We start from the raw sequence: 24,419 nt of genomic DNA, 5'->3' as shown, positions 1-24,419 counted from the left end.
GAATTTATGTCTAATTTTGTCTTTGACTTATCTGTACAGTTAGTCTTTAATGTTCAAGAATTATCAATAGGCATGCCTAAATAAAGAAGAAGAAAAGTCTCTGCATATGTTCAACCATATTTACAACTTTCTTCAACTTATCTATTGAAACACAAATTTAGTAGCAAGAGAGAGGGAAATGTGTAAAAAATTGAAAAAAAATGGGCTGATTTTTTTTCTGGATTTTGTTAATGTCTTATTTTCAAGATTAAAGAAGGAAATATAATTTATGCAGCATACTGTCAAAAAAGCAGTCAACAACATCCAGTATCTGAGCATAAGACAAAAAGTAAATTGAACACGTAGTAGGAAACTATGTAAGGCAGCTCCAAAACAGCACGTATGGTGTAAACACATCATAAGTTTAGGGAGATAGTAGTTAGGAGATTAGGAGATAAGTAGTTACTGCTCAAGTGGTAGGATCTTGCTCTTACTGCTGCACAGCAGAGGCAGGCTTTTAATGGGATATACAAACAGAAGTTGCAGGTTGAGATCATTGTTGTCCCCTGTACCAGAACACGTACTGTACACATTTCACTAAAGCCTTTGAAACTCTTAGAACACGCTTGAGTAGCAGTGACAATTTGCTTCTCTGTTCATGTTTAGAAATGAGGAGTGAGCAGGAGTTGTAATTTGTAAGGTCAGGGATGCCAAGAGCAGCAGTTGGGGAAGCTATTCTGATATTCACAACTTGTTTTTACAGTATCCCTTCAGCATGGTCACAAATTTGGAGGGTGGGAGAAAGATTGTCTTCCTAGGACATTTATAATCAAAATCCAAGAATAGCTGCAATTATTATGATAGATTCACAAATGACTCTGCAGAGGATACATTACATCAGTCTTTTTTAAAAGAGTTAGTGTAGAAATTAAATAACCTTTAATCTTGATGCTAAAAGAAATCTGACAGCGAAATCCCTACTAGAAGTTGCTTTCTTGGCACTTTGTTGGCAATTATTCTAAAGAGCAATGCTGCACAGTTACTACACTGGCAGGAACTGTTATAAGAGGATACAGTAAATCAGGAGGAAAACAATGCTGCAGCCTTAAAGAGGCATGCTCATACCTAGGTGCTTTTTCTGGTGGAGGGGAAGGGTGGCTTGGGAGGAGCTTTACTTGGCTAGTTTCCTTCTGCCAACCAGCACATAACTGCCACAGCCACTCTGGCAAAAGATGTCTTAACCGATCTTCTATTTTTAGTCCAACAGCCACCAAACCCAATGAAGCAAGCCAGCAAACAGGAAAGCAAACGGGGGACAGGAAGGGGATAAAAAACAGGATTATCTTCCTAGCCAGTTAGAAGCAGCCAGGATGCACAACTTGCCACTAGATGGAAGCAACACTATGCCACCCCATTTCAGGCATCTCTCCAATGGAGATTAGCATGGTGGCTCTCTCCACATTGACTTCATAAAACCACATGACAAAAAAGGGGAACAAAAAATCTTATTTGTGAGCTGGTCTGTTTTCCGCACATTCAAGGCAGACAGTAATATAATATGAGACAGCTGTGTGACCCAAAACTAACTTAGTCTGACTTCAGCATCTTCTGTGGACCATACGGATTACATCAGGACTTACTCCTATGTTGTGTTGACTTCTTTCCCCACAAATGATAAGAAAAAAAATCGCAATTCCAGCACACGAATGTCAACTGAAGCAGAACTGTGCTTCATTTCTGAGGCTGTGCAGAGGAACACATGATGTATTACCTTAAACATAAGGTAGTACACACCTATTCTATAAAGCATTTGTTTGTACCGCGTGTAAGTGAATGTACAGTGACAGACAGTCTACCTCCAGAAAGACACTACTTTCAAAGTTAAAGTCACAGAGATCATATAAAGATGACAGAAAAAGTCGTGTAAAGAAGGATTGGAGTCTTAATTAGAATTGACTTGCATCGACAGAAATATTCCTGAATTTCAGAAGTGAGACCACAATTACTGAAAAACCTGTTTCTCATTTCACTATATGACAGCAAATAATGTAGAAGTAAACTGAAATAAGGAAGTTTAATTTCATAAATCTTCCACTTCAGAACAATACTGAAGTTGTTTCCCAAACTTGAGCAAAGCACTTAGTTATATAGTTGCCTCGAGATACTTAACGAAGCTCACAGTGACTTATGAAAACATTTGATCTGCTGTGATGAACATTATCTCCTCGATGAAATATAGTCCTGAGCTTCCATTTCTACTGCCAACAAAGACATAAATCGTTCATTGCCATCAACACTTACCTTCATCGCATCAAGTGCCAGTTTCAGATTTGCCTTCTCCATGGGATCAGTAGTGTGCTTCACCAGCTCCTGTGGACAGAACAGTTAAAACTTTTCACCCACTGTCTGTCAGTCTACAAACTCAAGTTGTCATTGCCCATACTCGCCCCTTCCACATTTCCCCCCTCCCAAAAAAAGAAAAAAGCCAAAACCAGAAAACATAACCCAAGAATTCACATTTTCAACCCCAAAGTGAGCAGCCTATAATTGAGTGGGGACTACTGCAAACAGAAAATTAGCAAGTGTTTAAGAATGATTGCTGTATAGCCTAACACTAACTTTAGCTCATAATGAACTATCATTAGAAGTTAATTTGGTCTGTCTAGCACTTAAAAGTTCCCTATCACATCATTACTGTGCATGCTGAAAGCACAGGTAAACACTTGAATTCATTTGCACGTTACTATACGGTATAGCAACCCGTGTGCTTGTCTGCAGAGAGGGATGCATGTACGCTGGCAATAAAAATCCCAGCTAAATTGTGCAACTGCTTAAAAGAAATCATTGTCTCATTACACCTAAGACAAAGCTGACTTGGAAGACACATTTAAATGAAAAGCAAATGTTTAAAGACTTTTTAGCCACTTCCCATATGGAAAATAAAAGAGCTTTTTGGGTTTTATGAGTTGAAAAAGTAACCTCTCGGGGAAACAGGTTATTTCTTCTCTATAATTTCGGCTAACATAATAACGTGCTAAAAATCATAGGAAAGGGAGGAATAAGTATTTATACTTCACATTACAACAATTTAGTCAAATTTTCTTTCAAAGTGTGTAACATATTTGTTTCTTGTGCAATGTATACTACAGTGTCACACATTAGACCACAGTGACATATTGTATATCATCTTTTCATAATACACAGGTTGATTGTAAAATCATGGCCCAGCTCTAATACTTTTTTTTAAAAGCAACAGTACCAGACATTGTTTTCTCCAATTTTCCGTTGATCAAAGCATTGATGATGCATTTATACAAATATTTCAAAAAATTAATACTACAAAATATACGTTGCTCTGCAGAGTCAAAATTATGCTTTACATAGAAGTAGTAGATCTTTTTAAAATGACATTTTACAAGCGTCAGCAGGGTTGACAGTGTAATATAGTAATATATTTCTTTGCAGCTGAACTAATGAGTCTCATGGCACACCTATCAAATTAAATTTATAAGACCCTCCACCCTTATTACAGAACTAACTGCAAAAGCTACCACTTTGTGGGTTATAACAAGAAGCATTTCCAAATAAATCTGGCTTTATTATGATTTATGACAGCACAGCAGCATCTTAAAAGTATTCTGTAAGCATGGTCCAGTTTCCTCTTTGGGGCGGATAATGGTTCACATTTCAAAGTACCATGATTACAGTTTAGTACTACTAACCATTTTATAAACACACCAAGAATGATAGGTTCAGGTACTGAGGACAACTGTGTTTTATTCTTTTTGCCCCAGATAGTCTTCAGCTCTGAGGAATGATCTCTAAGAAAACTCACTCTTGACTGGATTTTATTTCATAATAAATCAGCCTCAAATCTATGGAAATATCAATCACTTCCCTTTGATAAAGACCTTTAGCTCTCTCTTTTACAAGCCACTGATTATCAACAATTGCAGTTTTGCTCTCAGTCTCCTTAAGATTCAAAAATAAAATACCTGGAGCAGTAGGTGATATTTTAGCACTCTCTGCATTGGAACCACTAAAAGATCCCGTAACGTAAATTTCCCATTATTGGCCCTCTTGGAACATTCCTGGTTCAAAGCAGAAGAAAGAATAAGACAAACCAGTTGGAAAACAGAAATATTCAATTGATTTATATGAAAATTCAGTGATGGGCCAAGTGACTATATTAAGCTTGAAATAAAGAACATCAACAAAATGAAGAAAAATAGCTGATATGGCAATAACAGCTGAGCAAAAAAGTTTGGGTCAGAACACTTGTTCTTAGGTATTTCAAGAGCACAAGAAAGAGAAGAATAAATATCAGATAGACAGCAGAAATCATGTGTTCCACTGAACTAAAATGAAAGAAAAGAAAAAAAGAAAAGGCATTGCCTATCAGTACAGCAAAGGCAGCAAATATTACATCCATCTTCAAATAAACCAAAAGATAATGTCAGAAACTACAGGCCGGTCAGCCTCACAACAGCCCCTGCAAAAATAATGGAGCATGTCTTCTTGGAAGCAACTTCTGGGCATATGAGGCTGGTGACTGGGAATACCCAGCATGGATTTATCACAGGCAAATCAATGCTTGACCTACTTGACTATTGTTCACGATGAAATGTCTAGATATGTGAATGCGTAGGGAGAGTCTACCTTGATTTTTCCAAGGCTTTCAAGATCATCTCCCACAGCATCCTGATATCCAGGTAGGGATGTTATGCTCCAGATGAATGAACTACTGGGTGTATGTAAAGCTGGCTAGATAATGAGGCTTAAAAAAAAAAGCAGGAACTAATATTTCCTACACTACCTGAAGGACAGTTGCAGGTAGAGCTCCTCAGGGGTCAGTCCTGGGACCCCTCCCACTTAATATCTTTAGCAATGATCTGCAGGAAAAGGCAGAGGATACCCACAGCAAGTGTGCAGACAACAACAGATTGGAGGAGCAGCTGACACCACTCTTCAAGGCCCAACAGGAACCTCACATGAAGGGAACAAGGATAAAGCTCAAATCCTTCACCTGGTGCACACTAACCAGGAACGCACTGACCTTGAGAGCTGACTGGCTAGGGCACGGCTCTGCTGGAAAGGACCTAGGGGTCATAGCAGATAGCAAAACCTGTGAGACTGCAGGACCAGGGCATGTTCAGCCGACAGGTCCCTCCCAACCTGAGTGATTCTGCAACTCTGGGTTCTCAGCTGAGATGCCACAATAAACAAAAAGGTACAGCTGATGATCACTTTCTGAAAAAAGCCTTAACCCTGCTGATGTCAGTGCAAAAACTCCATTCACTTCAGTGCTAGTATGTGCACCACAACAGCTCACATTCGTTTCATCAAAGCCTCAAAAATAAAAAAAAAAAAAAAAAAGAAAAGAAAAGGAAGAGAGAAACATTTACATATCAGTCCAGCCAGTTTTTTATTACAGTTTTTTACTTGGATGAAAATTCCTAAGAAACACATAGTTTTTTTTATTTTTATATATACACACACACACGTGCGCGCTTTAAAACATACCTCTAACTTCAATTTAACATCTTCTTTTGTCTTAGAGATGTTGTCTAAGCACGATATCGCTATCTCCACTTGACTGCAGTATTGTCCATAAATAACCAATCTAAATCAAAGCAAGAGATAAAGAATAAAAGGATTATTTGCTTATTTAAGAACGATTCTTGATCATTTTTCACAAATACAGCATGAACAATCTTACTTTCAAGAGGAGCAGTGCCTAAATAAGCAAGTATAGGAGTCACCACAGACTTCAGTGGGCAGCATGAATACAAGGAAGAATATTCAGGAGAATATCATTTTGAACTGCCTTCAAAATGTTGTAAAATAATTGCAATTTCCTTTAATGTTCACATGTATACGTTCCAATAAATACAGGACTCATTAAAAAGTAGCCTAGCTGCCATTTAACAGAACAGTCTGTAGTATTTACAATACTAGGTTTGCAGCACTGTAATGAATAAAATCTGTAGCGCAGGCTTACCAGCATTAATTACAGCTATACTTTAAAGAACTTGTAGGTTACCCAAACTGATCCACCTCCAATACTTTCTACCAGGTTATATCCTGTGAGTTCTCAGATGAAAATAATCATGTATAAAAACCTCAAGATATTTTCTATAGTTGTCAAGGACAGCTATGCTTCTTGAAGGAGCCCGGTTTCATGACAGGAGTTTCTTGCCCCTGCTTGGAGTGCTTCTTTCTGCCAGTCCCATTGCAAAGAGTCTTGCTTCGTTTCACTTTTTCATATATTTCTTGAGGTGATTCTTTATGTATGCTTCAAAACCAATTTTTCTGGGCTCCCATGGGGTCTCCTAAATTCCTTTTTCTCTCACCTAATCTTTACCGCTCATTTTCATTCCCTTTTTTCCACAATTACAGTGATGACACTCATTTAACACTTACTATTTCTTATTACTTTTAATCATCACATGGTTTAAGACACAGTATACCTCCATCTGTTTCCTTTTTTGTATAATATAAACCTGAGGTTTCTTCTCAGCGTCCTTTGTTCCCCTTTTAGCATGCATCTCAGAACTAGTTTTGAAAGATAAGCATTTTCCAAAACAACTTCTCGTCCCCTAATTCACCCCTACAGCAGCAGAAAGTTTAACAGCCTGGGAAATAAGCATGCTCTCCTCTAAAATAAAAGCTGAGACAGAGGGTCTCTGAAGGCAAGACTGTTTAAGGGCAGTTTGGGACACCCTCCTCCCTTAGAAAACAATTCTCCTCTCTAACATTTTCCAGATGCAGCTGCCCAATATCTCACAAGCCTACTATTACTGCAACAATTCTCCTTCCCCATCACCCTCAAGCAAATACAATTAGCTTCCACAGGTCTTTCCCATTCCAGCTCCAGAAGGAACTCATTTTTAACAATAACCCAAGGGTTACTTCAAGGCAGGTCAGCACTGTTGTCCACAATACAATTGTTTTTCAGCTAAGTACCATAGGCATGTAAGTTCATCTATAAGTCCAACATCTGTCCAGTGCTGGCAGAAAAAAAAAAAAATCCAAGGTGGGTAAAAAAAATTGGCAATTAGCCTACAGGGCACGGCATGCTGCTACACCTCTTCTGTTATCAGCCTGGCTGTTTTTCACCGTTCGAAGGCAGAGAATGTTTGCTTTACTGTTACGCCTTTGATTGCAGCGTAGGGTAAGACCATAGCCTCCTCTCTCTTCGCTTTTGCTTTCTTTTCAAGTGCGACCTCTTTTGTTTTCTTTAACCTGCAATAACCTTAAATATGTATCCTTGTCTTATTTTGCTCTTTCTTCCCCTTTTATAACAATTTGCCAGTAAAACAATACAGGTACATGCTATAAAATACCTCGGGTTATTTGCATTAAAAAATTGCTGTGCCTGTCTATGTAACAATATCGACAAAACTAGATGTAAGAAGTGGGAGGACTCGTATAGCAAGAGGTTACATTTTGACTTCTAGGCTCAAAACACCAAATACTAGCTTAATAATTACATCAACATTGAGTCCAACCCTGTTTCAGAGATATTTATCAAACAAAAATATGGTAAAATACTTCACCGATATGAGCACAGGTTATCATAATTAGTAAGAGCGCATAAATCTTACCTTTCTTTGTAGTTAATAAAAATTTGATATAGGTTCTGATCATTTTTGTTAACAATGGAATCATTGATGTCCTGTGTTAGATTCCTGTGAATTTTCACCAAATCCTTAAAAACAGTAATGAGGAGGGGGAAAGGTTTTTAAAAACAGAATAGCTTAAAGCTTTGAATATAAAAATGTGTTAGATCCACTATTTTCAATAAACTGGATCATCTGACAATAGACGTTTGCCACATCTTCCATATAGTGCAACAAGAAAAACTAAACTCCAAGAACTACCCATTAGAAACTAATTTATTCTAGCTTGGAACATGCACCGTTAATTCATCTTCATTTTATAAGGATAATTTTAAAATTAAGCAAGTCAAGTAAGTGCGTTAGTGACAAGATAAAGTAATGATTCATGTCCCTGAGCTGTGAAAAATTAGTTTCGTACATTACATTGGTCAATTAGTGATGTTCTGATGCTAAGTTAACTGCAATCATAATGAGTTTGCCAATACAGCAGGCAACTAATAGCTGAGAGAAAGGCAAGAATATTGCAAAGATTTGCTCCCGAGTACAGTAGCAGCTCACCTTACTTATTCCCTATTATATAAAAATCTGTAAGCAACTACAGGAGATTACATCAGCCTTAATACTGTCTGTATGGATACTATCGGAGAGCTCACAAGAAATTAACTCAAAACAGGTTGAGTTTTTAAATAGGATAACTAACTGTAAGCAACATACAGACCATTACAACGGAAAACAGGACTGTTTAAAAAAAAAAATCCATTGAAGGTGGTTTAATGCAGTAAACTATATGCTACTAAAATAACACGCAATATTGGCTGGTGAACTAAATGAAAACATTTCACTTCACTGATGAAAACTAAGAATACACACAAGGTCAATCATCACATCATGGGCGAGGGACCAAAACCTTGAAACAGATCAAATTCAGTTGCTAGCAGTACGGTCATATCCTCAGAATCTTAAGATGCAGCAGACAAACATGTTATCACAGAAATGCTTCCCAGTTAATATATTACAGGATCGTATTTTCTCAGGAATGCACAAAGACAGAATTAAGCAAGAAGCCAGAAAAACAGCTTAATGCTAAGGGGACAAAATGTCTTTTTGAGCTTCGGTCTCCAATTCAAAGTCAAGTATTAAATTAAACTGATGTTAACATCATTGGAAGTTAATGAAAGAGCCAACACTTCAGTTATCTGTTACACATACTCTATATGGAAACATGTTTCCACCTCGCTTTCTCCCTCTGTATGTCTGGAAAATTTTCTATTCAAATACATGCACAGCATATACATACAAGTGCATGTATATGTACATATATATACTTAGATATATGTACACAGATAGGCATACAAATATGGAGCCATATGTACGTATTATAGGACAGAACTTTGAAGTCTGAGCCCTAATGAAAGGCACTGTCTTTAGACTGGCGAGTAGTTTGGGGCGTTTGGGTTTTTTTGTGTTTTTTTTTAAATCAGCAGATGATGTTGCCCAGCAAGCATCTTTTAGACTCTATGTAAGTAATATAGCACCACCCTAAAGCACTGATCTTTCACCACAACCCTTTAACAAAGGCAAATCCATTCTGCTCCAAGAACATTGCACTTGCTTTCCACATCGCAGCTTGCTGTAGAGCTCTGTGTAACTGCTACTTTTAGACTAAAACAAGCTTCCACTACCCTCCAGCCTTCCTGCTGAGGAACTGCCACAGAGACAAGGTCTGAGCAGACAAAGCATTTGCACACGTTCTGGGTTTAGGCAAGCCCTATATTTCTTTTAATGTTTTTGGGTGCCTATGAAATGTTACTGGAGTCAGAAAAAAGCACCACCTTGTAACAGCAAGGTACTGAACCTAATGTGCAAACCCCATGAGATTCAGTAAGGCCAAGTGCAAGGTCCTACACCTGGGTCAGGGCAATCCCCAGTTTCAATACAGGATGGGGGATGAAGTGATTGAGAGCTGCACTGCGGAGAAGGACTTGGTGGTGCTGGTAGATGAGAAGCTCAACATGAGCTGGCAATGTGCACTCGCAGCCCAGAAGGCCAACCCTATCCTGGGCTGTATCAAAAGAAGTGTGGCCAGCAGGGCAAGGGAGGGGATTCTGCCCCTCTATTCTTCTCTTGTGAGATCTCATCTGGAGTACTGTGTCCTGTTCTGGAATCCTCAGAATAAGAAGAATATGGAACTTTTGGAATGGGTCCAGGGGAGGGCTACAAAGGTGATCTGAGGGCTGGAGCACCTCCCGTATGAGGGCAGGTTGAGAGAGTTGGGGTTGTTCAGCCTGAAGAAGAGCAGGCTCCAAGGAGATGTTATAGCAACCTTTGAGTACCTGAAGGAGGCTTCAAGAAAGCTGGGGAGGGACTGTTTACAAAGGCTTGTAGTGACAAGACTGCTGGCAATGGGTATAAGCAGGAGAGGGGCAGATTTAGACATAAGGAAGAATTTCTTCACTGTGAGAGTGGTGAGTCACTGGCACAGGTTGCCCAGGGAAGCTGTGGCCGCCCCATCCCTGGAGGTGTTCAAGGCCAGGTTGGACGGGCCTTGGGCAGCCTGAGCTAGTGTGAGGTGTCCCTGCCCATGGCAGGGGGGTTGGAACTGGATGATTTTTAAGGTCCCTTCCAACCCAAACTATTCTATGAGTCTATTCTATGAATGTTGATGAAAAGCAAAGTAAAACAACCTAAATATAACAGTTTACTATGTGTCTTCCCAGTTCCAATTAAATAGGTTTTGTTCTTTTTAACCCTCATATCCAATCACCTTACATTCCTTTAACAAGCAGTGAGGAGGCTGCCATCTCAGTTTGTGCTTACAGCACGTAAGCCCTTTTTATAACCCTGCACAGTGTTTCACTCTGGCGAGCTTTGGGTCTTTGAGTGCACACAAGTTAACACGCCCAGGCACACACAGCCTTAGGGAATAGGTTACAATAACTTACGTAAGGCACCTCAGGGCCTTATTTGCAATAAAAAAGAAACATTAACGTTGCACAGAAAATAAATTTGTTTTCAAAAGCAAAGGGATCTCTATGGGCAGCTGACATTACTTCAAGAAGACAAGTAGGTTACTGACACCTACGGCAGTATTTTGAACTAATATTCAAAGAGAAGAAAATTACAGCAATTTAGATTCACAGTGAAAATTTTAATAGCGGGACAAATACTGCATGGTGTCAGGTATCATTATCAGTGTAATAACTGCCATAATTCAGCTTCTATCAGGATGGTGCCGGAACAGCAGCTAACGCATTCTTATAGAGCAGGTTCTCATGAAAAAAAAAAGTCCCCCAACACCACCTCCTCCAGCTCCTTGAGGCTGCAGGACATGCCAGAGATGGCTGAGTCAGAAGGGAATTTCTATAGGCAATACAGGTTTGATGAGGCACATGGGCCACACTCTGAGGACCCTTTATTTATACTATGCTTCATAAAAGAACATTAATTTGTCTGTGTTGAGAGAGGAGTCATACCCTGTCTAATGTCTTCCTTTAAAGTCAGATAAAGTAAAGAAATCTGCTGAATACTTACACCAACTAAAAAAATAAACTTAAATTGTCACACTATTAAGATTAGGCCAAAAATAAATGGAAAAAAGTAATAATCACAGAAACCTATAAGATTTCAGTCAAATAAAGAGGCTTCCTAGATACTTCACAGAGGATTTACTTATCCTTTCCAGTGCCAGATTCTTAATACAAAACTGTGAGTTATCTTAGCTGTAAAATGTCTTCAATGATGACAGAGCCAGGGTAGATACAAGGATTTGCAGAGTAGCTATAGAAATCCTAATGGAAGCACTACTGAGCATACGGTGGTAGGTAACCTAGCAGGTACCACTTTGTACCATCACAAAAACGCCAGCATATATTAGAAGATAAACCATCTTCTATAAATTATGGGTCAAAGATACTCCAGTTTATGACTGCTCACCATCTGACACAATAATACTATTTCTCTTATGCTGTTCTTTCAAGAAAAAAAAAATAAGCCTGCACATCCTATTTTTTACCCTTTTATATCTACATAAATGCATTGTGGACCATATTTCAAATAACCATTTTCTGCAGTAACATGCTAGAAAAAAAAAGAAATCATACTCAGCTCTGAAACTTATAGCTGTTCATTACGTATGCAGTTACTTACAGGAATGTTGATGAAGACCATATCAAACTCTGATGCCGACAGAAACCTTTTCAATGGCACCATGAAAAACTGCAACGATAAAAAAGCATATATGCATCAACTATGTCATTATACTTTCAAGACTATTATAAAAATAGGTAAGCAGCAATTCTACAAGCACTGTCTTACTTTCTCTATTGATTCCAGGGTTTCTGTGTATTTCTCTTCAGTTTGCTTTATTTCAGCAAGACAACAGCTTCTGATGTCATTTTCAGTATATTTCTGTAATTACAATGGAGTCAAGTTTAAGTCATTACAGGCACCTAATGGAGAACAAATGTATTTATTTGTTTAGAATTAAGCAATTAGAATAACTGTTTCCCGAAATTCTCCAAGTACTGTAGTCTCTGATGATTATACCAATAAACAAGAATATTTTAATGTTCAATCAACTGATGACTTTAGAAATTTTACTAAAATTCAACATCAAAGGAGTACTATGAAAAGATAATGTCTAGACATAAAATGCTGAACTCTCTGCATGTATGTTGAAAGCTGAAATAAAAGGTCACTTCTCATTTAAATCCAGAATAAGAACTCTTATTTAAATACTGAGCAGTTAATAATTCCATTAAACTTAATGGGACTAAAACATGTAAGTAACTTTGCTATAAACATTGGATTCAGTCTAATCCCTGCACTTATAGGTTTTCCCTTCTAGTTCTCAAGGGGAATTTCTCTTCAGACACAGTATGAGTATATCCTCAAACCAGGAAGTGCAGTGATCTCCAAGTTCAGCTCTTGCATATGTATGCGTGTGTCTTCAGTGAGATCCTGGGATTTTTTCATGCACACCACCAGACTCATAGGAAATTGAAGTAATTATCAGCACAGGACTCCATAAAAAGAAGAACTCCTACTGAAGATCAGAGCTACCGAGTTACACCTGCAATAACTTGCAAACATAACTTCAAATAAGGGTAAATACCTGGAAAAAGGTATGGAAGCATTCATGTCAAGCAAGACTTAAAACACCTTGAGACATACAGGTCATCTTGGAAACTTGACACAGTAACTTTGATAGGATCTTACAATTAAAAGCACTAATTGATCCAAAATGTTTCTCATAAAGCAACAATAAGCAGTGGCTTAATAAGCAATAGTACTGTCACACACTATCTGAAGCCTGTTTATCAGTTTGTAACATCCTTCCAAGGCATCCTTCAGCAAATCCCTGACTGTATCTTACCTTTTTTCACCCAGTATAGGGAATCACATACTACCTGTAACAGACTTGATATTACCCATATACAGGTGAATCATAGAATCACTAGGTTGGAAAAGATCCGCTGGATCGAGTCCAACCATTCATATCAAATACTAAACCATGCCCCTCAGCGCCTCATCCACCCATCCTTTAAACACCTCCAGGGAAGCTGACTCAACCACCTCCCTGGGCAGCCTGTTCCAGTGGAATCAAGACTAGAATCAAGACTAGAAATTTAGTATTACCATTCTTCCCATTCAGAAGGACTTTCAGCTTTTGAACAAAAGACTTCTCCAGGAACAGCAAAACTTCTAGACTGAAATTTTAACAATTTACTCTTAGTATGTCCAAGAGCTAGACCCCCTCCACTCCCTCTCTTTGCTACCAGTCTAGCTGACACACCTGCTAAGCATACCACAGCAAAGAGAAACACACACTTAATCTTTCCACGAGCCACATATAGCTCCTACAATATTGCTTGGCCACCTATGAAGAGCGGGAAATGTATACCTACGACCTAATTTAGATGCCAAGTTGCAAATCATACACAGACAAAGTTTTGCAACTGTTTGCACTTCCATTCACTGTTTTGACTTATGTCCTTCACCCTTCTCTGTCTCCATGTGACTCCATATCACCTCCTGCAACTGCAACATTGCTTCTCATCCACCAGGTGCTGCATCATATCAGAAATTACTCTTTAAAATGCAATTCATGCAGTTTTTAGTTTTCCCATTAAAGTGCCATCTTTACCAGTTGTAGACAGAAGTAACTATTCTGAAAATATACAGTCTGTCCTTATCAGTAGAAATTTACTTTGTGAGCACCATTTAATGATCAGCTGCTTCTTAAAATCTATCCTTTATTCTTTGGCAGTGGGAAGCAGGCACTATCACAGTCTACCATACTTAAACTAATCTCGAAGTATTAGAGTTTGACATTACTTGGGCGTGTAGTTATTTTTAACCTTTACCTTTGAGTGCTCAATAGTATTTAAATTGCTTGCAGTACTTGCAACAATACAGAATTTGTTGTACCCAATAGGAATTTACATCCATTAGCAAAACGTGGGGTTCAGCTGTTCACCAACTCTTATACAAACAATGCAAACAAAACCCTGGGATCCTACTTGGAACAATACACTTCATATTTTGCTCTCACCTCACTCATACAATCCTTTCACATAGGCACTGCTGGCAGAAAATAACAAGTTCATTTTCTATCTGTACCACAGACTTCTAGAATTTAAATGAAATAAACAAAAGGTGAGAGGAAATACGAAATAATGCACAAATACCATATAAGTTTAAAAAATTGCCTTGGCAGGTCAGCTACTGCTAGAGAAAATTTAGCAGAACAGTTCACTTCACGTGATAGTGACTCTCAGTTAAGGATAAGGGAGATGCAAAGCATTTTGGCTGCTATTGGAAACTCAGAAAAATATTGGGTTCTTCAAAAAATCTTCTGGAAGACTGTCCTGTGTTAGTGTTTTATATGCAAGGAATTCTCACATAGGATTCAAGAACTGAACAAAATTGTCATGCTGGTATGCAGTGTACTTAGATATCTACGAGGAAACTACCACAAAACAGAAATAACTACCACATTCAAGAAAGCTGTCACAGCAAAACGATTTTAATGACTCCATGAATTACAGATTGTGGAAAAAATACTTTGCTTTCAATTGCCATTTACTTTCTATGGGAAACAAATAACATGTCTTCAATCTGAAGTATCTAGGCTAAGTTGCAACTGAAATTAGAAGCTGAAAGTTCCGATTGCTATATTCGTCATTTGTTACAAACGCGGATATGTAAGAGTGATATTTGCAAGAGGAAAGAAAGAATCAGAGAAAGTTTACACACTACCAACTGCCAGAGCTTACCAACTGCCAAAAAAAAAAAGCCACCCACACATTACGTAAAACCCAAAGCTTAACGTATTTTGAGTTTCAAAATAAAATAAAAACACAAAACAAGATCACAGTAAAGATTTCCTGTGGTTCCAAGGCTTCTTTAAAACATTCTGCCTGCAAGTGAATGTGATTTTACTAAATCTAAAACCAGCGTTCTTTCAACTCAGTCTTGGTTTTCATTCCCTGAGTAACCTAAACTTTAGGAGAGATACAAATTTAAGCAAAAATGTCAAAAACTAACATAACCCACTGCTTATCGTAGCTTGAATTTACATGCATTGCCTGCAGGATTTTGTATTAAGAGAAAAACAAGCTTGAAACAACATTGCTATTCTCAAAACAACAGAGATTAAAACAAGGCAGTAATTTTCCTAAAGATAAGATGGTGGTAACTTTGGGAATCACCATGAAAGCAGAGAACGCAAATCACACTAGGTATCTCCTACACTTGTATTGAAAAGATACACAGGTGGTGCAGCATAAATAAAAAAGGAACACAGTATTTACAATTTCTTGCTTCTTCATATTACTAAGAAGCAGTTTGGAAAATTACAAGCAAGTTTCCAACTTAAGACAACAGGAAGCATAATATAGCTTCATGTCAAGGAGGGAGAAAACTGTCCTAAAGAGCATATCCTGTCATGGCTACAGATTAACATTTTTCAGATCAGAAAGCACATCCCAAAGAAAAAGCAAACCAAGTGTGTTAGGGCTTCTCCCAATTAGCAAGTAAATTTTATTGCCTACGTTCAGATTTTTTTCAAGACAGTTTTGAAAACCGACTACAGTACCTTCATATGACAAAGTGAACAATCTACTTATGCCATTCTCAGTAAGACCAACCTAATGATCAACAAAAAACTGCATGGCTGAATAAGCTAGAACTTCATTTGTATGAAACAATTATCATTGTCCTTGTTAGATAAGTTGTCCAAATTATGGATGAAACAACAGCAATTCGCTATAACTTAGTTTTTGAAGTACAATATTTGGAAGCAAGCAGTTAATTTAATTGCTCTTAAAATAGCTGGTAAATCTTACCATTCATAACTGGAAAACTTAACAAATTAAGTAATTATTGTGTTTCACCCAAAAATTACAGTTCTTTCATAAAACTACCACAGTTAACATTTGGCCCTCTGCCAAAAGAGCCTCTAGTCTTACACAGGAGAGAATGCACTGCATGTGACAGCTCCAGGTGCAACTGACCATGAGTGAAGTTTCAGTGAAACTAGCTGTAAAGAGATAATTTCACAAATACTAACTTTTAAAAATATAATTGCTATTGTTTGAAAATAGCTAGAAATAGCTAGAAATCAGAAAACGTACAGGTTGCTGTGCTGCATCATCTTTCATTAGGTCTTCATAAACCTCCCCACCTTCATCTTCTCCATAGACGCAGTCATACAATTCCTCATCTTCATCAACACCAGTTTCACTGAAATGAAAAAACAGTTTAAAAAAGGCTTTGTAGCACAGGCAAGTTACCATCAGCTCTGCAAGGGACAATTCCTCATAGGAAAAGATTTCTATAGTAAACAAACAGATTAATTAATAGAACTATCTAATGAAGAGAACTCATTAAGGGAAATTAACTCCATTAATTTTCTTTCCTCAATGCATTTGCAATACCATCATACAGAATTAACACAACAGTGAAGACTGCAGGAATTTAGAACCACACAGGAACCAGGCACTGAAAGCAGCTCGTTAGGACAGTTTTGTCACAAGGCAGCTGCTCTCATTTCTTCATCCCTATGCTACCACATCCAGTGAAAAGGAGCTACCTCTCTTCAGTCCCTGGCATCCCACTGCACCAGGATGCAAGACACAGGGACAGATATCCTTCCTACCTAAAGAAAGGATTATCTGGGGTAAAATACATTAAAAGACTGTCAAGCCAGCAGCTGAAAGTCTGTTCCTGCACACCAGCATTCTCCACATCAGTATCTTGATGACCTCATGACAACCTTCAACTACGCAAAAATGAAAAAAGCAACCTTTCAAACTGAAAATCAGACAGTTCGACAAACTGGACTATGCACAAGAAGCATCTTGCTATTGCCCAGACCACAGAAATACCTCAGCATAAAGTTAACGCTCAGCTCTACCTTCAGATAATCCATCTTCATCTCCAGTACAACTGGAGTTTTGCCTACTTTGCACTAGGGCTGTATCAAGCCGATACTATCTCTTCCACTGACATTTTTTAAAGCATGTAAACAAAAGAAGTCTAAAAGCTATTTAAAATAGTCCAGTCATAATAATACAAAGGCTTGATCAGATGTGCTGAAAATTTTGAGATTTTTATTGTTGGAAGACAGCACTGAAATCCTTTAGAGTGAATTGATGATTTGCCCACTAAAACTAGGAAGGACAACCATTTCTGTAAGCCGATCGTCAGTAGTCAAGAAGAGGATTTCACAGGCTCAGTGGCAGAGACTAATCATTTCAAAGAAATCAAAATGAATGAGAACTGCCCCCAGTACAGCTGCCACGGGAACAACCTGGAAATGCCAGACAAAATCAATGCACCTGTAGTCAGAACTATATATAGTAACCAAGTGAATTTTTTACTTCTCATGAAATATGTTGTGTTTGTTGTTCAGCATTTCAGGGGGTGTTGACCTTTCGGGGTTTTTTTATTTTGTTTTCCTTTTAAATTGGGGACATCAGAAGGATAAAGTAAGCAAGTGTTAGAAGCTTCAATACATGGAGTGATTAAAAATACATGCTTGGGGATTCAACAGAAGAGAGAAATTGCTCATATCTCTTCCTTTTCCAACAGATACCATGCCCCAGGAGAGATAGAAAGCTCAGGCGTGCTCCATGATGACTCAATGATCCTTGTGGGTCCCTTCCAACTCAGGACTTTCTATGATTCTAGGTTGGTCTAACATTTTAGCTCACACCAATGATAATGGTGTGCTAGCATTTCACATTAAACACTAGCAGCGGTGTCAGATGAAGCACAGACACACTCCATTTTACCACCTATGCTCCAGGAAACAAAAGCTGGGGAGAAGTCAGAGTAATGATAAGAACATTTAACTATTTTAGCTCTTTGACTGAAAGCCTTAAATTAATTCCAAATTCCCTAGACAACACTTAAAATTGGGGACAAATAATTTTAGTCAAATACACTTACTAATTAAGAGAAACTAAAAAATGTGGGCTGTTTGCATAATTTACTGGCATTTTTGTTTCTTTTGAAGAGTACTTCTTTAATTGCTTCCTCCACAATTGAGACCGCATGTTACTATCAAATTTCAGTGAATTCATTTAATTTGATGCAAAAGAAGAGCTACAAAACTCAATTGTTTTGGTATGATTTGTCAACTTATTTCTACTATGAACTGTCTCCTAGTATTTTCAAACAGTGCTTATGCACATTCAAGAGATGAGGACACTACCTCTAGCCCACTCAGGTCTCAGAGGAGCCTGCAACACCTACATTTGCACATTCAGCTACACAAGAGTGAAAAAGCAGCTACCTATGAGACAGACAGACAGACAGTTGCAGGAAACTAGGAGCAGCTTTGCTGGGAAGGTGATAAATTGACCTGTGCCAACCATGGTAGGATCTCCCTTCATCATAGGCACTGATGAAACAAATCCATGGCGTCAACAGCAGCTACTTCACCACATCAAGTGACACACAACGCGGTGAGAGCCAAGATAGAGTCAGGTGGGCACTAGTGAGCGGAGCACTGGTGAACTTTGAACTTTGTGGCAGTGAGCTCTGATCCTAGCTCTTGTCCAACATGATTCCTAATGGATCGTGAGAGATTCCAACTACAGGATATAGGAGTAGATCTTCCCCACAATTTTTTTTATAATCAAATGTGTTTATCTCAGCAGTCTGCAACAGAGCTGCAGTCTACCATTCAATACAGTCCAACCTACTTGTACCTCAAATTCAAAGTGAAAAATTCTGTAAACAATCATTCTGAAAAATTTTACCCACAGAGGTAAATACATTCATATAAAGAATTTCAGTAACTATAGGGCAATAATCCACTTCAATTATGATTGTAAAATGTATTTTCTTTCCAAGTACAAGACAATCTCCTCGAGTCCCTTACAAGTGATATAATAATTCTACAAAAGCATTCGCATAGCATAGAGAGGTAACTTAAAAAGCACATTCATGACTTTGCTACCTGTGCCCACTATGAACCATGCTGCCTTACACATGTACATGTATTGCAATCATTCCATTAAGCCTTCATAATTCCCTCTTCCTCATCAGCATAATGGCTAATGAAATCTTTTAAAATCAAGTAAATATGCTACTCTCACTAAAACTGTGCAGTCTGTAACATTATATAAATAATAAAATACAACTGAAAGCAAAAGATCTTTCATTTATCTAAAGATATACAACGTACTCTATTAAATCAGGAAGACCTTTGTAGACATCATCATCATCATCAACACTTTCTTCTGTAGGGAAGGGCCTATAGAAAGAAAAAAATAGCATGAATTACAGAATGCAGTAGTCTAGTCACAGAATGGCTTTTTGTTTGGTTTCTAAAATTTCCTCATAGACTATTGTGCATGAATATGTTTGTATATTAATATGTGTGTTCCCCTCTTTCTGATGAACAGTATATATGTATTAAGATTTGTATGTATGAATTGCCACTTAATATAACATAAAACCTTATTGGATGAGGTTGTTACAAATCACCACTAATATAGATTATTGTCAATTTTTCAACTGAGAATACTAACTGTCCTTTTTAGCAGAGGAGGTGGACTGCAGGACTGACTGTCTAGGGAATTTTGTCTATGTTTTAAAAACATCACCCATTCATATAAAAGACTAGAATCAAATCATTCAAAAATATGGAAAACACCAAAGCATGAAGCCTTTCACCTTCTTCCACAGGTCACAATTACAGTTCATGATGCCAGCTTTGGTTGGGCTATTCTGGTTTCTTATGGAAAATCATAATTTTGCAAGCCTGGCAGTTTTGCCAAGTTCTAGAAGGGACAAAGAAGAGAAAACCCATTCATCTTCACGTAGAACAGCATTGCATCAGCCTGACTTAAAATCCATGTTATAATTGCCACACAAGTTTTGTGACAGTAACTGCTCAATTGTTTACCCTGTGTTTTTTCAGCATGAGAAGTAAACGTAGTTCAGGCACTTAAGTAAATGTACCAGAGATAGAAGAAACAATTCAGAGCTCCTCAAAGGTCCAGAGCCTTGGTTAGCTGTCCACTAGGCAATTTAGTATACAACCAGAGAAGTGCTTACTCAAGAATACTGGGAGCTGGGATGCCTCCACATCATTTAATTTCCTTCTTCCCTACATGCTGGCCTGTTCTCTTAAATGAGATGAGGAGCATTTAAAGGGCTTGGAAAGAAAACAGCCCCAGACTGCTGAGTGCTCCAGCTCAAAAATTGCCTTGACACAACTGTTGAGCAGCCCACACACAGCCAAGGTGCCATGGGAAAGAAGATGGGCATTTCCAGAGCAGTTATTTTAGATATACTGTTACTTGCAGCTCCTAGCGAGAAAAAAAAAAAAAGGAAAGACCTGGGATTTCTACCAAAATTTCCCCTGCCCAAGGCCTCGGCATTTACCTGAAATAGAACCTCAGAGGCTATGATGAATGCTTGGTTTCATGCATCATCTATTTCCAGATAAATCGAGACACATTTATTTTGCCTAATCACCCAGCCTCCTGTTAAGAAGTTCTCTGTCTGCTTATACTGCCTGTGTATAATGCCTCTGCTTTTCCAAAGAGCAGCATGCAAGAGGCATTATTCCCACCATTCAGCAGGGCAATGACATACCTTATTCCTGTGCCTATTGCAATAGGAGTACGAGAAAGTTTTGAAAGCGTTTCTATCACCTGGAGAAGAAGGAAAGAGAAAGCATGCTTAGTCATAGGACAGAAACAATAAAACATTACTTTCTCTATTTTTTAATAAACAACAACGTCATTTCACATCGAATGATATAAACAGTGCTGTCAATACTGAGACCACTGAATTTCTACGGATTCCCCACGAGCTGGTATCCAGTGCTTTTGTACTGGGGGATGTGATGGGAGCCCAAATTAAGGAAAAGGGAAATCTTATTTACCAACAGTTACACTAGTAAAAGCCATATTAAATGCATTTAAAACTAGGCCATGTGTCACAATTTGGACATTCAATTTGCAGTTGTACGTGTATGTAATCATAACCAAATTTTATCTTCTAGACTGTCCTGAAGTTTTTTTAATGGAGCCCTAGAAATAAAATTCCGAATTATTCATTTGAGCTTTCCCAAGCACTGGCCAGAAGAGGGAGCCAAACGCCAAATCAGCAGGCAGCCAGCTTTTCAGGACAGGCTTGCAAAGGAAAAGTAACCTCTTGTTAGCCAAACAAGAAAAGAAGCTGCACATTTCAGCCAATATCTTTGTTTAACTAAGAAGACGGCAGCAGACTGGAAGATCTCATTCTAAGAAAATACTTCCTGTGAGTGATCCAGGTTATACAGTAAGAGAGGGAGTATATCAGGGAGGGCAGAATACCTGTACACATGGTTACACAATACCTAGAGTTATTTTGCTGTCAGATGAAATAAGACAAGACCAACTTGCACTCTGCTTAGCATGTCCTCTCTGACACAAATATTTTCTTTTATTTTAAGCACTATCAGATTGGCAAGTCTTTTTTACTTGGGAGAGAAAAAGAGCCAAAATGATACCCTTTCCGAATTTCCATACTTCCTATAACAAGGTTTCCCAGAACTTCTCAGAAGTTTCAGGTTGGGCCTTTACAACTTAAAATCCATACTGAACTGAAGTTAAATTTCAAAAGAAAGTTTTTATTGATAGTATCAAAATTTAGTACAGCAATTATATGTTCCATGGGCACCTGAGAGAAATCTCTACAATTAAAACCCTTTAGTTTTGAAGTTGTAATTACAATACTAATCTGAGCACAAAACACAGAGTTTAAAGTACATCTCAAAAGAAGGACAATGACACATTTACACAAGAGAATAACAAAGTAAAAACCACAGAGAATAATCACCAACTACAAAGCTTGAAGTTACCAAACCTTCAAAGTTAACCACGTCTCATATGCACATGAGCAAAATTCAGAATGACCTAAGTTATTCTACTCCTGTGAAAGGAACACTGTAGTTTTATTTAAGCCACTGTGAAAGTTAATGCCACAATAAACAGGTTTTGCCTTATGGAATAATAAAAACAAACAAATATGCTATGAACATAATATCAAAGGTGCAGGCACATTTATTCACCATTTCCAAGACTTATTCTATTCTGTATTGCAGCTCTTCTGCTCACTGGGGAATTAAAGTTGATTAAAAACTATTCCGCATTAGTCAAAAAGGAAAAACTACTCCTTCTAAAAGCCTTGCTGTTGCAGGGGAGTTTGGGTTTCTGTAGCAGACAAGAACCTGCCTCTGCATACCTGTGAGAAGCCCAGTGCAGGTCTGCAAGGCCTGCTAAGCTGCCTCAGATGAGACACGATGCTAAATTAACTGGAAATTCAACAGCTGGCAAAATTACCTCTCCTGACAGATGGCTGAGCATTGATTGGCAAATTCAAAGTAAAAGAGGTTTAATGATTATCGAAACAGAAGGGGCAAGTCTGCTGAACTAAATATCCCTTTCCTGTTTCAACATGTTATTTCCCAGCACACAGAAAACCTTTTGCAAACTACTCCACCCACGCAAGCACTTTTCCTTAGATGGATTCTCACTTATCTAGCGGAATCAAACCTGTAGAAGTATCACTTACTCTTTACAGCTAATTACGGTAAAAATGAAAAAGACTGTACAAAAGAATCTTGAATTTTAGAAAGATAACTAGCAAATGTTATTCCCCAAATGTACTGCCAAATTACAGCTATCAATAGGAACAAAAATAAAAGCAAGATTTACAAATTAAGAGGAATAGAAAAACTTTTTCAGGAACTGATGTGAAACCGTCAGGGTGGGGGTAGGAACCCACACACTTACAAAGCCAGAAGAGCGCTTATGAGAACATGTACACATAGGGAATGAGACGGAAAGGAACTATAGGATCAGAGAAAACAGAAGACTACAAGACAACTAGTAATTTTCACTGCTCTTAAAGGAGAAGGTCTTGCACTGCAAGAAGAGCAAACTAACGTGCTAAGCACAGGAGCAGATTTCTGTCAAAAACTGAACACTGGAAAATCCTCTAAGAAGACAATGGTAATCATCACAACAGCTGACAGTACCTCATTAAGGACTCCCTGCCGTGGCCACACTGGCATCACAAAAGGGGAAAGGTAATGGGTAGAGATCACTGTTCTTCTATTTCAGAACTAAACAATTAAGAACTGAAGACCATTAACCACCCCAGTGTCTATTTATCATTAAAGTACATAACTGAAAACAGAAATAACTTCAACAAAATAAAAGGTAATGCCGCCCGTTGACCACTCCAATTAAAGCACAGCTTAAAACAGCACTCTGGCAAGAAAGAGAAGTTTCTACTGAGAGGTCTTGTTCTTGCTGCTGTGGTTTCCTTAAAGAATTCTGAGAAAATGTCAGGAATACTTATACAAGCAATCTCATGTGAAACTACCACTTCTGGTCAATACACTATTTCAACATCCCATATGTGTAAATGTAATTTGCTCCAACATGAAGTAGGGCAAAGATTATCCTTCCACATGAAATTTCAGTTGTTTGGTTCTGAGCCACTGCAGGAACTCTTAAAAGTCCATGAGGAAGGTCATAGTTATGTATGGACTGAAGTGCCACAAAAAATCAAACTAAACCCAGCCAAACGTCTGATTTTCAACAAACTGACAAAGAAAGACTTGGAAGTTTTTCAGAACAGTTCTAGTTTGAAGCACTATCCAGCTGATGAGAGGGAAGCTATAATATAATGCATGTCTGAATTCCAAAATTACAGCGTACCATACACATGGAAGTCCATAACATTTAATTTAATGCTTTTCGTGCACTTTTTCTGTCTTGCTCTTTTCCTTTCAGCAGACCTTTGACCTGTTTTACCCATTTAACCCTAATGATTTTACAGCGCTCTTCCACAGAAAGGACTCAGACAGGTGCTCCTGTCTGAGCAGGATGAAGCTAACCTGGATTTTAGCTGAAGTGCAAAAGTAGCATCCTTGTTTGTACAAAGTCCAGAACAAAGATTTCCATGGCTGGCACTGCTCTGCAACAAACAACCATACAAAAAGCTGCAGGGCCTTTGTGCACACACTATTGCCAAGAACAGGCAGTAAAAACAAGATTCCAAGTACTTACGTTCTGGCCAGCAGTAGCCAGATGAGAAAAAAAACAGAAACGTTTCTATTCCAAGACATCCTACATCAACTATGACCCTTCACACTGGAAAGAACAATAGCTCTACAACTCTCCTGCAGCCACCCTGAAATCAGGCAACATTTGCAAGAGACTTTCAGGCATAACAAGAAGCCCCACCTGCGTCTGCCTCAACATTAGCTCCTTTGCACTGACTAGTGCCATAACACAGAGG

General features: G+C 38.2%; 1 protein-coding gene across 1 annotated transcript in view; it reads right to left on the bottom strand.

Moving 5' to 3' along the window:
* The window catches only part of VAV3 (vav guanine nucleotide exchange factor 3), a 167,329-nt gene that overhangs the window by 85,408 nt on the left and 57,502 nt on the right, over nt 1-24,419 (bottom strand). The window contains exons 3-11 of the mRNA XM_069862564.1: nt 20,718-20,776; nt 19,300-19,368; nt 16,238-16,346; nt 11,916-12,008; nt 11,748-11,816; nt 7,587-7,690; nt 5,503-5,602; nt 3,975-4,070; nt 2,281-2,349 (exon numbers count right to left, since the gene is read on the bottom strand). Coding sequence (XP_069718665.1) covers nt 2,281-2,349; nt 3,975-4,070; nt 5,503-5,602; nt 7,587-7,690; nt 11,748-11,816; nt 11,916-12,008; nt 16,238-16,346; nt 19,300-19,368; nt 20,718-20,776 — 768 coding nt within the window. The remainder of the gene's footprint in view (nt 1-2,280; nt 2,350-3,974; nt 4,071-5,502; nt 5,603-7,586; nt 7,691-11,747; nt 11,817-11,915; nt 12,009-16,237; nt 16,347-19,299; nt 19,369-20,717; nt 20,777-24,419) is intronic.

Source organism: Phaenicophaeus curvirostris, chromosome 8 (genome assembly GCF_032191515.1).
Source record: "Phaenicophaeus curvirostris isolate KB17595 chromosome 8, BPBGC_Pcur_1.0, whole genome shotgun sequence".
Classification (NCBI taxonomy): domain Eukaryota; kingdom Metazoa; phylum Chordata; class Aves; order Cuculiformes; family Cuculidae; genus Phaenicophaeus; species Phaenicophaeus curvirostris.
This window is presented reverse-complemented; position numbering and strand designations above follow the sequence as displayed.